Source organism: Vanessa atalanta, chromosome 9 (genome assembly GCF_905147765.1).
Source record: "Vanessa atalanta chromosome 9, ilVanAtal1.2, whole genome shotgun sequence".
Lineage (NCBI taxonomy): Eukaryota > Metazoa > Arthropoda > Insecta > Lepidoptera > Nymphalidae > Vanessa > Vanessa atalanta.
The window spans coordinates 5,594,126-5,607,433 of NC_061879.1; the positions used below are offsets into that span (position 1 = coordinate 5,594,126).

At 30.5% G+C, this 13,308-nt stretch overlaps 1 protein-coding gene across 1 annotated transcript; it reads left to right on the plus strand.

Moving 5' to 3' along the window:
* Positions 1-694: 694 nt before the first annotated feature.
* LOC125066415 lies at positions 695-12,721 on the plus strand. Its single transcript, XM_047674482.1, has 17 exons — positions 695-963; positions 1,043-1,183; positions 1,429-1,560; positions 1,638-1,742; positions 2,070-2,137; positions 2,229-2,368; positions 2,552-2,735; positions 2,880-3,093; positions 6,700-6,895; positions 8,116-8,282; positions 8,534-8,705; positions 9,821-9,967; positions 10,761-10,831; positions 10,978-11,094; positions 11,492-11,587; positions 11,671-11,804; positions 11,983-12,721. Exons 1-17 carry the CDS (start codon positions 886-888, stop codon positions 12,188-12,190), a joined length of 2,370 nt encoding a protein of 789 aa, XP_047530438.1. The 5' UTR covers positions 695-885; the 3' UTR covers positions 12,191-12,721.
* The last annotated feature ends 587 nt before the right edge of the window (positions 12,722-13,308 follow it).

Consider the following 13,308-nt stretch of genomic DNA (forward strand, 5'->3'; position numbering starts at 1 on the left):
TGATAAGTGCATATTTACTCTATTTCGAACGTGCTATTAATCAAGATAAACCATGGATACAGCAGAGCCACAGAAAAGCACTATACCTAATATAAAAGTATGGCCAGAAAGGTCAGAGTTTGCGAAAAATCTAATGATAGATCCCAAAAATGACATTTTACTGCCACTTCACATAAAACTTGGTTTGATGAAGTTTTTTTTGCCAAGGCTATTAATAAAGAGGGAGATGGCTTTTTATATTTAGAAACAGTATTTTCAAAGCTAAATTATGCCAAACATGTTAGCAAACAGGTGCATTCTGTACGCACGCCCGTAAAGACAATTTCGGTTGCTAAAATTAAGTTTTAAGATTTGTTTCATAAACAGAACATTAACGTTTTGTTGTGGGATTACAAAAAAGAACATCAAAAGTATTCACTTCGCCTTATTGCCATTGTTAACAGGAGAGCTGTGGTTTTTTGCCCAGAGGATCGGATAATTTTACTTTCAAAATACTGATACTGAACAGTTTCGTCGACGTTCATATCGCCATTTTTTCGCAAATCCATACTAAATATCATAGACTAATCAAGCTCTCAACCAATGATATAGCGTCAATTTGCTGTCAAATGTTGTTTATTTGGCTTTATTTCTCTATGGTTGGAATCTTCTTCAAATCATCTTTATTCTATACCGTATACCGACTGACAAGTGACAGTTGACACTGAACTGAAATCTTATATTTTGCAAAGACAAATTTATAGATGACAACTTGACAATTGACAATTACTATTGTTTAATTGTTGTTTGTAATCTTATTTAAAAGTTATCTTTAACAATTTTAAGATTATTTGTCAAAAGGAATTCAAAGTCCAATTATTTAATGACTATCATTTCCATTTAAAAATGGTGCAGTCACAATTTTCTCTCCTATGGGATTCATACAAATCCAATATTTGTTCTGGGTTTGCTAGTTTGCAGCAAGTAAATAAATCATTAAAAATATCAAATATCTATTAATGTAGCCTTTGGACATGTTGCTATTTCTTCTTTTTTTTTACAGAATGGAGAACTTGTTGATATGACTTTGGCTGCTGATGGGCATTTTGTCAAAGTACATCAAGTTTTAATAGCTTTATCAAGTTCTTATTTGAAACAATTAATTCTTTCAGCACCATGTCAACATCCCGTCATATTTCTCAATGTATGTATATAAGTTAAAATAATATATCATAAACATTTTGGAAGTGATCACACTTTGTCATGGTGCTATTCCTTAGTTTTCAAAAAAATATCTTTTATTTAAAAACTGATATCTATAATTTTAACATAGTTCTGAAGAAAATTCTTAAATACTTATTAGAAAATTCAAATATCAAAATGTTTTTTGTTAATTCCATTATCAAACTAAGGGTATGTTTAGTATTAAAAAAGTAAACATTGTTTCAGAACGTCTCTCATACAACACTATCTCTTATATTGGAATATATATATACAGGAGAGGTCTTAGTACCCTCTGCAAATTTGTCAGCTTTCATTGAAGCAGCGAAAGCACTTCATGTCAAGGGTTTAGAAACTGTGGTAATTATTTTATTATAAATAAAAAATTTACTGTAACAAATAAATGTATAATTAATCTGTTAAATTAATGACTATAGCTTGAAAGCAGTAATAACAGTGGAGAAAAAGTTGAAGTGGAAGTTGATGATGCTAACATAAGTGGTACATGCAGTATCAAGAGAGAAACTAATGTCTCAAAAAAGGTTTGTAATTTATTTTTAGAAATTATTTCATTTTGAACCATTAATTAAAGATTTGATAATGCTGATCAAGACTTTCTACCTGTGTCCCTATTTAAACTTATTTTTGACAATATTAATTTCTGGTTGTAAATGGTCTGTAGCAAGTACAAGGTATAATGTACATTTTAGTGTATCAGCCTAATAATAGTATCATGAGAAAAATATTTAGATTTTTTTTTTCAATAATTTATTATTTTTTATTCATATGTTCTTTTTATATTTTCTATTGCAGTTGGTTGGTTATTGGTCTTATTTCTAATTCAATAATTACAAGTTGCACTTTTACAGATATCTTTGCCAGCCAATGCGAGAAAAATATTTGTACGGCATGAAAATATTTCAAATTCATCCACAAGGTATATTTTTATCTTTAGTAAATTAATAATAGTTTTGTTTTTAATTATTATCATAAAAAGTTAATTTAGATAAACTTATTTATGTTCTCAGTTCAAAGAAAACATGGAATGAATGTAATGTCAATGAAGAAATACCAAGTTATTCCATTGTTATGGATGACCATAATAATGATTCTGATGACAATGTTACTAAAAGTGGTGTGCAATCAAACAAAAGTGAAAAGCCTAAAGGTATTCTTGGAATTTTTTAATTTTAAAACTACACTTAAATTGGAATTCGATAAATGATTTGTTATATTTAGTTTTCATTGATGTCTTCGTAGTTTTTGAACATATGTAAAAGCATTTGAAACTAACTTAAACTATAAAAAATAATATATTATATAAAATATATATATATACATTTTGTTTCAGTTACATCATCAAACTTACAATTCACAGTGTCAATTCGTGGTTCTTTACAAGTTATATTAAATCGTTACATATACAATCTTCATTCAACACAAGCAACGGGAGTTCGTCGATGGCGTTGTATTGACTATCGAAATAAGAAGTGTTCCGCTTTTCTTGTCACTAAGGGCAACATTGTCATAAATAGGTGAAAATATGCTATATGTAGTTACGATATGTTTTATATTGATTTAGTATTTTATGAAAACTAAATCAAGGCAAAGTAATACCCTTATAGTTAGCATTTGTGTTAATGATTTAATTTACATTATAATTATTTCTTTTTTTTCAGAGCAAATCCACACAATCATTCATTTCACGATAAAAAGATTCTCGATAAAATTGAAAAAAATGCAGTTTATTTAGCACTTGATGAAGTTCAAACTTATATAGATAATGAGAAATCTAAAGACCATGACGAACCAATGGAAAGTGAATTTATATCTCTTGAATTAAACGAGGGCTTAAATAATTATTCAGAAGAGTGTAAAATTTCGCAATCTATTGTTAAAAATACTTAATATTTTAGTGTACTTATAATAAAGATGTTATTAAAAATAAATAAATTGAGCAATTCTTTGCTATTGGTTTTGTTTGCATTTTGCTTATAGGATAAATTAAATCGAATTAATGAGATTGACTTACAGCCCCAGAAGACAGATATATTTACAGAAATCATATAACATAATATAATTTCGGGATTTTTAATATAATAAGTTAGGTACTTTAAAATAACTAAAATGATTTTTTTTTTCAATTGTCGTCCGCCGTATATTAATATTATTACTTCGTATTTCTTTAAAAAAACTTTTTTTTTATTTAGGTATATACCTACTTATTTAACTGCTGGAATATTTGTTGTGGCAATCTATGAATAGACATGTGTAAAAACAACACAAGCAGAGACAACACAGAGCGTTGCAACTAATTTTAAGTAGGAGAGTGGAAGTTTATTGACACGCCCGTTCAGTATCGTTTCGTTCGAGATGTGAGACTCCCATTAAAGCAATTAATACCCCCGTGTCCCGTGATGCTATATGATGCCGCTCCTTAAAATATAATGGTTGTTCAGTATTTTTTTTCGCCCAGGACCACCTGCGTTTGTGGTGGGGATTCTCGGTCTAGGCATCCACGCTCAGGACGTACACCACCTCCTATCAGTAGTGAATGTCTTAACAATTTTTTATTCCTTGTACCAAAAAGCGACGACGGTGTGTACAACGCCCAGCGTACATTGGAGGTGTGCCCCGCGACGAACGCGGAGAGGCAGATCCTGGTTTGCGAGGTTGGACGAAATATTAACATTCACTTGCGACCTTACACCATGAATGACAGAAAGAAAAAGAAATGTATAAACTTTTGATCTAAATTCAAACTTATTTCGCTGGAAATTAAGTAGAGAATTGGGCTATTTGACTGGTTTTTAGTACATTATTTCTGAAACATATCAAATTAAAAATTCCATATTTAAATAGCGCGCGAAAACGCTACTTTGACAATATGTCACTGCAATGGCCGGTGACGTCACTGCAATAGTCGGTGACGTCACTTGCCTGTATTATAATCTGTGGCACATATAATCCACATACAGTAGGCAAACGAGGTTAACAAGCGACGTCATCATAAACTCGACCAATCAGAAGCGTCTTGTGTCACTTGACAAACATTTAAAATGTATTTTAATTTATGCATTTTGAATAAATTAATTATTAGTTTCATCTTTCGTTAGTAAATAACCATTTTGAAACTCATAATATATACTAATTACAATAATTGACACTTTATTTTTTGCATTATCAAAAAGCCTATTACAGGCAGAGACTTCGACAGACAGCGAGTATTAAGGAGTTGGTAATTTTTTTTGTAAGAATAATTTGAGTAAATCATTTCTATTAGGTTTTATATTAATAAAGATTCATTGCTTATTATTAATACCTACGTACTTACGTACGTACGTACGTACATACCTTGTACATGTTTAGGGAAAATGGGTAAAAGCCTTTCCTATAGTTTTATATTTAAAAAGGTTGTCATAGGAAGGACAAAGAGGTTGTCATAAAAAGAAGGTTATCATTTCGATATGTCATATTATTGGAATTTATCATATTTATATACTTACATATATCCACTTTTGGCTTGATTGATGTTTGCATGTACTACAACACAATATTATTTTTTACATTTTAATTACTTTCAAAATTCTTGATATAGTTTTGTCTGATACAACATAACTATTATAATATATTTGTTACATTTTTTTGAAGTTAAGAAATCAACCATTAGTCGGTCAAACAAAAGCTAATATTGGCGCGTGGTTTGGTTAAAAACTGAATAATTATTGTTTCATTTAAAAAATGGTTATTGTATTATTTAAATTAAAATATAGCATTTGATTACAGTAAGAATATTATTCAGTCCAGCACATTTATTTTTCGATAGTTATTTTTAAAGTTTTCGAATACACTCTGAGTTATTGCGTCACGTAAACACATTGAAATTGAATTAAATTGAAATAAGACCTCAATTGTGTAGTGAGGCAATTTAATCAATTAGCAATATCTGACCTATCATGTAAGTCACACAAAATGTGTTTATCTAAATAATTTTATTACCAAACGTTTGTTATTTTTAGGAAATACATATTACTTATATGACGAGACTATGCATAGCTTGTGTAAAAGTCTTAAAACAACAAGTGATAATCAAATACTATAATATCCCAGCCACACACTTATCTTTATTAGCGGTATCTAATAATGCGATCATATTTTTATTGTGTGAATATGATGATATATGAGGTATATGAAGATATAGAACATATAAATATAAATATAAAGAGTTATATAAAAAAATATCTCATAAAAATTTCCTATTCTGTGGCCTTACTTCTTCAAAAACTTTTGAATTAATAAGTACCTACTGTTTTTCTTTTTAACTCAGTATTAATAAATTACTTCAAATAGAAGTATGTACCTAAAGATATTCGTGTGTCTAACATGAAAAAGACGAACTTCCACACAAATTATAGATTTATTGCCCTTTTAAAAGGTGAATTATTAGAAACACTACTTTTCATAAATACAAAATTGATTGATACTTTTCTAACTTACAAAAGATTGGTGCAAGTCCGTTACTCGTCATATACTCTACCGCCAAATCATCAATATTCAGTATTGTTGTGTTCCAGGGGGCATAACGTCTTAACTCCCAATTTACGTGGCGGCACGTATTTTTGAGTATATAGATTTCTTTTTTTTTTACAAGATTTGAAATATATTTTATTATTGTATAATCTTTTACGGGTACTTGGAGATTAAACAGTGGCTGAATTTGAAAAATAAATATTAGCTCGTCTAAGTTTAAAAGAAATCTTTGCGAAATATCACCCTGTTAGACTGAGCGCTTAAGCTGTGTTTTGTATGACGGTCAGTCATTTATCTTTATTAGTATTAAATCATTGCGTTTGTACATAGTATTTAAAACTATAATATACTTACTTATTTTAAAATAAAGGTAGGTGATGTGTGGTCCAATCCTCAAACTCTTCTTGAAATAAATTCATGCTATGCCCTCAATTTTATAGTCGATTACTTAAATTAAGACGCCAATACCATGAGCTCGAATAATTTTGAACATTAATTTGCTTGCCATCGCTATTCGCAAACATTCTTCAGACAGCACTTGTATATGAAATCCAATAAACTCGAATAGTCTTCTTCACGAAGAATCAAATGCCGTTTCGAGAATAAAGTAGAGATTATCTCGACTTTACTCTAAAAGCCGAACTTGACCCAATATATTATTATATAATGAAAACATAGAACTATTACGTATGGTGTTTGTCTATACATACGTGAAAACCCATGTTACATTAATAAAATAAAAATGTACTTGTGTGTTGCGTATTTATCAAAAATATGATTAGAGGTACCTACCACGCGTAGTCACGTGGCTGTATTGACGCCGGACGTCTTTTGTGTCTATAGGTGAAATGGCGCGATATAATCTCGTAATTTGACTTTACAATTCTGACGTCAAATACAACAAATGAATACACATACCTACTTCATACAACTTCTAAATAATCATTTTAACTCGTTTCCCGTGGCAATACGACACTGCATAAAATGTCGCTCCCAAATAAAATGATATATGTAACGTTTTTTGTTTTGTTAATTACGAAAATAATTTTGTGCGAGTCTTCATCTAGTGAATACCTACCTAATCAAAAGCAATATGAAAAAAATCCAGCAATAAAAAGACTACAGGAATATATACAAATTGACACAAGTGTTAAGGAAAATGCGGGTGAGTAGATATAAGCGTAAATAAATTAAAATAAATTAAATAGCGAAATACTTTTATAATATTTATCAAAACTTGTTCAAGTTGTGTTGCTATAAAAAATAATTAGAGTCAAGGTAAATTAATTTAAAAATAAAATTAGTTAAATAAAAAGTAGTAGGGTATCTAATATGACATATTTATCGACAATAACAGACAGGTACTTGAATTTTGCGATGATAACATTACCATTCATTGAAATATGTGCGCGTAATAATAATATGTTTTTTTTTTTAATGCACGGTGGAGACTACTTACCGTCGAATGGCCCATTTGGCATTTTATTTTAAATATAGATTGATATCCTATATGATAATCATCCTTAACATTTTTTACTTTTACATTGCAAACGCTTGCAACAAATAAAGATAGAACAAAATAATGTACTACAGTATTGTACACTTTAAAAAAAACTTTAAAAAAGTCCGGGATGGTATTAGCCCACAACAATCATTTTTTCCTTTACTTTTTATGAGAATTAATGGCTTATATTCGAAGCGATTTTAAGCAATACAGCATTTTAATCCTTATCCAATAAAATACCTAAAATACATTGTGAATTTAATATAGTTCAATACGGTCCTTTACAACATGTAATTTAAATGAATATTATCGAAGATATTACAGATTTAAAACGCAGGGACTAAGCGGTTTGTATTGTCTAATGACTGAAAGACTGCGAAAATTGTAAGACATTCTGTAGTTGGTATATTTAGAATCAACATTGCACCCATGCGAACCAAGAATTAAATATTCTGCACAAATTCACATTGTAATTTTATTATTTACATAATATTCATAGCTTTATCAACTGTGTTCTAATTACAAACGGTTCAGATAAATTCAGCAAAAAATCAATTGCTTAATATTATTTTCAACATGATATGTGTTCTGAACTCGTACGAACTGTTTGTACGAGTTCGTATTATTAAAATGAATCTTTAATTTATATTGAACAGAGTCGCCATTCGATTCCTTCGATTAGCCATTAATATCTCCCAAATTTTATTGGTATAATGACATACCTAGACCTGTAAATAATAATTTTCCCAACCTTATCGCCGATGCACACCTCCACCCGTCTACTGGTCCGTCGATTCCTTCCATCCACTCTCCAGGCATTTATATTTAACAAATTCCGACTACTGTTGGCTGTTATTGCGAAACGCAATGTTTAATTGTAGAATTAGCAGTGGAATTTTGGAAGCGTCAAGCAGAAGAGTTGGGCTTACCTTATGCCGTGTACCGACCGCTCGGATTACCGATATTTGTTATGACATTAAGGGGACGCCAGCCGGAACTACCGAGTATAATGCTTAACTCACATGCAGATGTCGTGCCTGCCGGTGCTGTAAGTAGTATTTTATATTTTTAACAAATTTATAATAGAAAGCTAATTAAACTTTATATTATAATTCAGACTTGTCACTTAAAATGTGCTACATCCACTTGCTGGTTTCATCTGCTTGTACTAAATACTTGGGAAATGCAGGCAGTCCAAACATTATCTATGCATTTCCTTAAGAAACCTCTAGAAATGTCATGAGCTTCAAAGTATAGCACGAACGACGAATCTACGTTATTAACATTATTTTACATTAGGACCTTTGGATTCATCCACCTTTTTCGGGTCATGTTGACGCAAACGGTAACTTACATGGACGCGGCTCGCAGGATACCAAGGATGTAGGTATTCAATACCTAGAGGCTGTAAGAAAACTAATTCAAAATAATGTGACTCTAGACAGAACAGTGCATATCACTGTTATGCCAGGTAAGTAAATTTTAAATAGCTTTACTTAATATCCATAAATGTTTTTCGTATATTCATTAACATCATAATCGTATTATGATGTTAATGAATATTCATGATAACTTACAAAAGATACCGTGAAAAATCTTAACAGCCTCCAGCAAAAATTTAAATGCGAATACCAAAAAAGATATTTATTCATACAAACAAATTTTTATTTTTATTATTATATTCCTAATTAGTCGTACTTTTGTTGCTTGAAGTTTTTGTACTCGAGACGTGGATGTACCTACGTGGAATAGCTGCATTTGAGTTAGATTGACCAATTTTGCTTCCTCAATCGTTACCATAAACCATTTAATGTATTTATATGTTAACTTATATCATATAGCATTTCCTCTTCTTCTATATAAAAGATTAGAAGTAATAGGTACAAATACGCAAGGTGTGCTAACTTGTTATTATTAATAGATTTTTTCCCTAAAGCTTATCTATCACAATATTTTTTATTTACATTGAAATAATTAGTAACATAAAACTAAGAGAACATAGGCGAATCTTTTATGTTTTTTTTACGTAATCGATACGCGAAAATCACGATGCGGGCTATATCGTAATTTCCGTTCAAATCAGTTCAGTACGAGATGTTCTTCTTAAATACAGGGTAAAGGAGATTGTGAGGTTCCCTACGCCATATTTATCGCATATTCACCTCCACCACCTAATGAAACAATATTTTATATATTTTGCCTGTACTAATGCTAGGAGTAAAGATAAATAAATAAACGTGACCTTGATTTGGCATGATATAATTAGTTGATATAATAGTAAAAAATACATGGTATTATTATAGGAACACTCATATATTTATATCCACATTAATAGCAATTATATATAAATGTATAAGTAGAACGGGGATTGTTTTTTTAAATGCTTTTTAATATTATAATAAGATAATTGCACGGAATATTTGGTTTGAAAAAGTTATGATTTGTCTATCTTAACACCTTCTGTTATTGTAATATGATATGCGAGTTATACTTGTACAAAACAAAAAGTTTACGACTTTTTTTGTTTGACGTGGTTATATTTATCAAACAAACAATTCTATTTATTTATAATTTATTTGATTTCAGATGAAGAAACCGGAGGTTTTAGGGGCATGGTGCCGTTCGTTGAGACTGAAGAATTTAAATCTTTAAATATTGGTTTTGCTCTTGATGAAGGATTTACGTCTCAAGATAATACCATGTATGTTACATATCAAGATAAACGGCCCTGGCGTAAGAAAATTATTTTTATTGTCGTTGTTGATCTCTTTATATTATAAATAACATAACAAACATTACACTTAATTTAATGTTAATATACTACGTTTCCATGCCGTTCTTCAAAAACTCTGTAAGTACCTTCTCTTCTCTAAAGAGAGTTCTCTTTAGAGAAGTGGAGTGACCCGTTTAAAGTTTAATAATCACTGTTTTCTCCTCATCTATAGGACAAGAGATACGTCTAAATCCCATACTCTTTGATATCAAACATTTGGCTGTCTTCCTCTTTTTGGCTGCTTAAAACGATGCACGAACCTTGCTTGCATTACACAGACTCGGCCCAAGTACACTGGTTGAAGGTTGAGAAAAGTTAACGTTTAAGCCGAGGTTCATCTACCGATGCTGTCGACTCTCTGTCGATTTTTTTCAGACCGCAAAAATCTCAATAGTCCTAGCGTCTAAAGGCTAGCGTAGCTGCTAACTGATAAATTCGATACCCCAAAGTGATACAAGCAACAACTCATCACTGTCTACCGTTCGTCATGTGGCCTAGACGAACGGTGTATTAAGCGCTGTGAAATGAACTTAAATAATTTTTCACATTTGAAATGTTTTAATGATATCTGACCCCGAGAGGAGCTGTTATCCATTCTAGGTTTGTAGGAGCTTACCTTTAGGAGTTAGAGAGCGATCTCCTTTCCCGGTACATCGTACTCAAAAATGCCCAAGAAAATCAATTATAAGTTGGAGCCCCAATTTGGAGAATTATTCTCTTATAAAATTAAAAAAAAATATTTAATGTTTTTAGAGATAAAATTCATCATCCGTGGAAATGGTGGACACGGGTCTATAGTAGCCAGTGGAAACGTGATAGAAGGGGTAAAGATGCAATAAGTTATTTAATTAGTCAAGATTATTTTATAAGGATCTTCTGCATTTCATTATTTAAAAATAATCTAAATGATAGATTCACGCCCATTATTTAATTTTTGTTTACTTTTTACCTACATTAGTTTCCTTTTTAGTTACAAAGATTTTTAAATATCGCTATGGAGTACAGAAATGAACAAATGCAGATACAAAATTCCACGCATGCCTTTGATTTTGGAGCATACAACTCAATAAACGTCAACATGATTGAGGTATGTTTTCATCATCGCCATCAGGATTATAAATAATAATTATACATCTACAAGAACTTCATTTAATACTATCGATTTGTATATTTTAAATAATTATTTGTCAACTAATCGATCGCCAAACAGTACTACTTTGTTTACCTATGTACTCATTTGAATGGTTAGTAGTAAGTCAGTATAGTTCACAAACGAGGGATATAGTATTAACATCATAAACGGCGATGCACCTATACTATTACAAGTAATTTATATATACGTCTTATAGTATAGTAGTGTCAATAGGGTACTTTATCTGCCCGCATTAGCTTGTCTATTAGCTCGTATTTAGGTTGTCACCTAAATAGTAAAAATAGGAAGGACTAATTTTGTTATAGATCTTTTGACATTAAATATTTTACAGAGTGGAGTTGCTCCTAATGTTGTTCCAACTAACGTGACTGTTGTTATGGATATGCGATTATCAGTCGATGCGGAAGTAAATGATTTACAAGATATGGTAAATAGAATAATTAACTTATTATTAAAGTTATAATTGTGACTTGTAGGCACATTTTTTACAATCTCCATTTCGATAAACAGCTTAATTCATGGATGGCTGAACTTGGTGATGAATCTAGCATTGAGTATATAAGACGGGTAGAGAATTCTCCTGCGACAGCTGTCGATGAAACTAATCCATACTGGATGGCGATGCGAGACACCATAAAGGAATTGTACGTTATTTGGCAAAGTATATACTATACTATTGAACAAATTAATTTGTATTAAAATTGTTAAACTTGTTTTTTATTTATTTTTTGTACTTAAATAATGATAAACATAGTAGTTTATTGGATAAGGAGTTTGAACCGTATTATTTAGATCTTAAAGTTTGCTGATATTTTCTTTCAGAGGCTTGACCGTGGTGCCAATAGTGTGCCCTGCCACGTCTGATATGGTGGTAGTTCGAACTAAGGGCATCCCAGCTCTGGGATTTACTACCAAAACGAATATGATTCCTAAGCTGCACGATATCGATGAATACATTGCTTTGGATCAATTTTTAAAAGGCATAGATATCTATGAAGCTCTTTTAAAAAAACTGGGTAATCTTGCCTAGGATCGTTTACTAAGTGAATAAATATAATTGAATCAATGATCAATGAATATTTGTATGAAAAATTAATATGTTCTTATAATGTATGTGTAAAAATTAACTTAATAAAGTAGCCAATATCTTTGTTAGAGAAAAATAAATGCTACCGTGCCTTTGAAAACATTTTTTGAAAATGTATAGGCTACAACGTAAGTATATATATACGTATAGGAATCGTTGCATTTTAGGATTCTTGATATAAAAGGAAAAAAAGAAATCTTTAAATGAAATGAAATGTAATTAATAGATTTATTATATAACTTTTAATTTAATGTAAATATTGTGATTCGTTGATTCTCGACCAAATTTACAGTTGTTCAAACATTATTTTTGGGCCATATTTTAACAAAATGGCAGCCGTTCCGGGTATCTGAGCAGTTGAAAAACTTAGTATAGTCAGAAGATCATTTTAGAAGCTTAAATAATTTAATGTTTTAAAATATTAACTCCATCACTGGAGCACGTAGGATATATATATATTTAAATTTGAAACTGTATTATGTGTTTTAAAGAATAACCTATAAACATTGTGAAAAAAATAATTAAAAAATTGTTTGATTTATATCCTCTTTTGGTAATTGGTCCGTGTCTAAACTCAAAGTATTGTAACTATCATTAATTTATAAAAGAGGTACAAGATAATCCGAGGCTAAAAAAATATATATAACAATAGACATTTATAACAGACACAAAAAGAAACACGTGTTTCTTTCTGTTATCATTTCAGAAATCTACAGGTGCCTGATGGTAATATTATTAATTATCGTTATCATAATACTTCATAAAAAAAAAACTTTTAAAAAATAGTTAGTAGGTAATGGGTGTTTACATAATCATAAAAGTTTTCAAAATTATAGAAAATTTATTTGTTTTTTTATTGATTTAAATTGTTATATTAACACTCTCCCACTTCGCTGTAATGGAGCCTTTCTTTCTGTACGTGCCGCAACATTTTTAAAAGGACTTTTTCGCGAGCCACCGCTCTTTGTTTGCCAAGCGTCGACGGATTTGAGAATAGTCACGCTTTTAACGAACAAATGAATGCTCTGGAATAATCGGGATTCGTTGAGTAAACCGTTTAG

What these genes read in the sequence shown, in the direction of transcription:
- LOC125066415 (XM_047674482.1), top strand. Translation starts at nt 886, where the DNA reads ATGGTGCAGTCACAATTTTCTCTCCTATGGGATTCATACAAATCCAAT. An exon ending in GGCAACATTGTCATAAATAG is followed by an intron (nt 2,736 to 2,879) that starts GTGAAAATATGC and finishes CTTTTTTTTCAG; the next exon opens with AGCAAATCCACACAATCATT. An exon ending in TAAACGTCAACATGATTGAG is followed by an intron (nt 11,095 to 11,491) that starts GTATGTTTTCAT and finishes AATATTTTACAG; the next exon opens with AGTGGAGTTGCTCCTAATGT.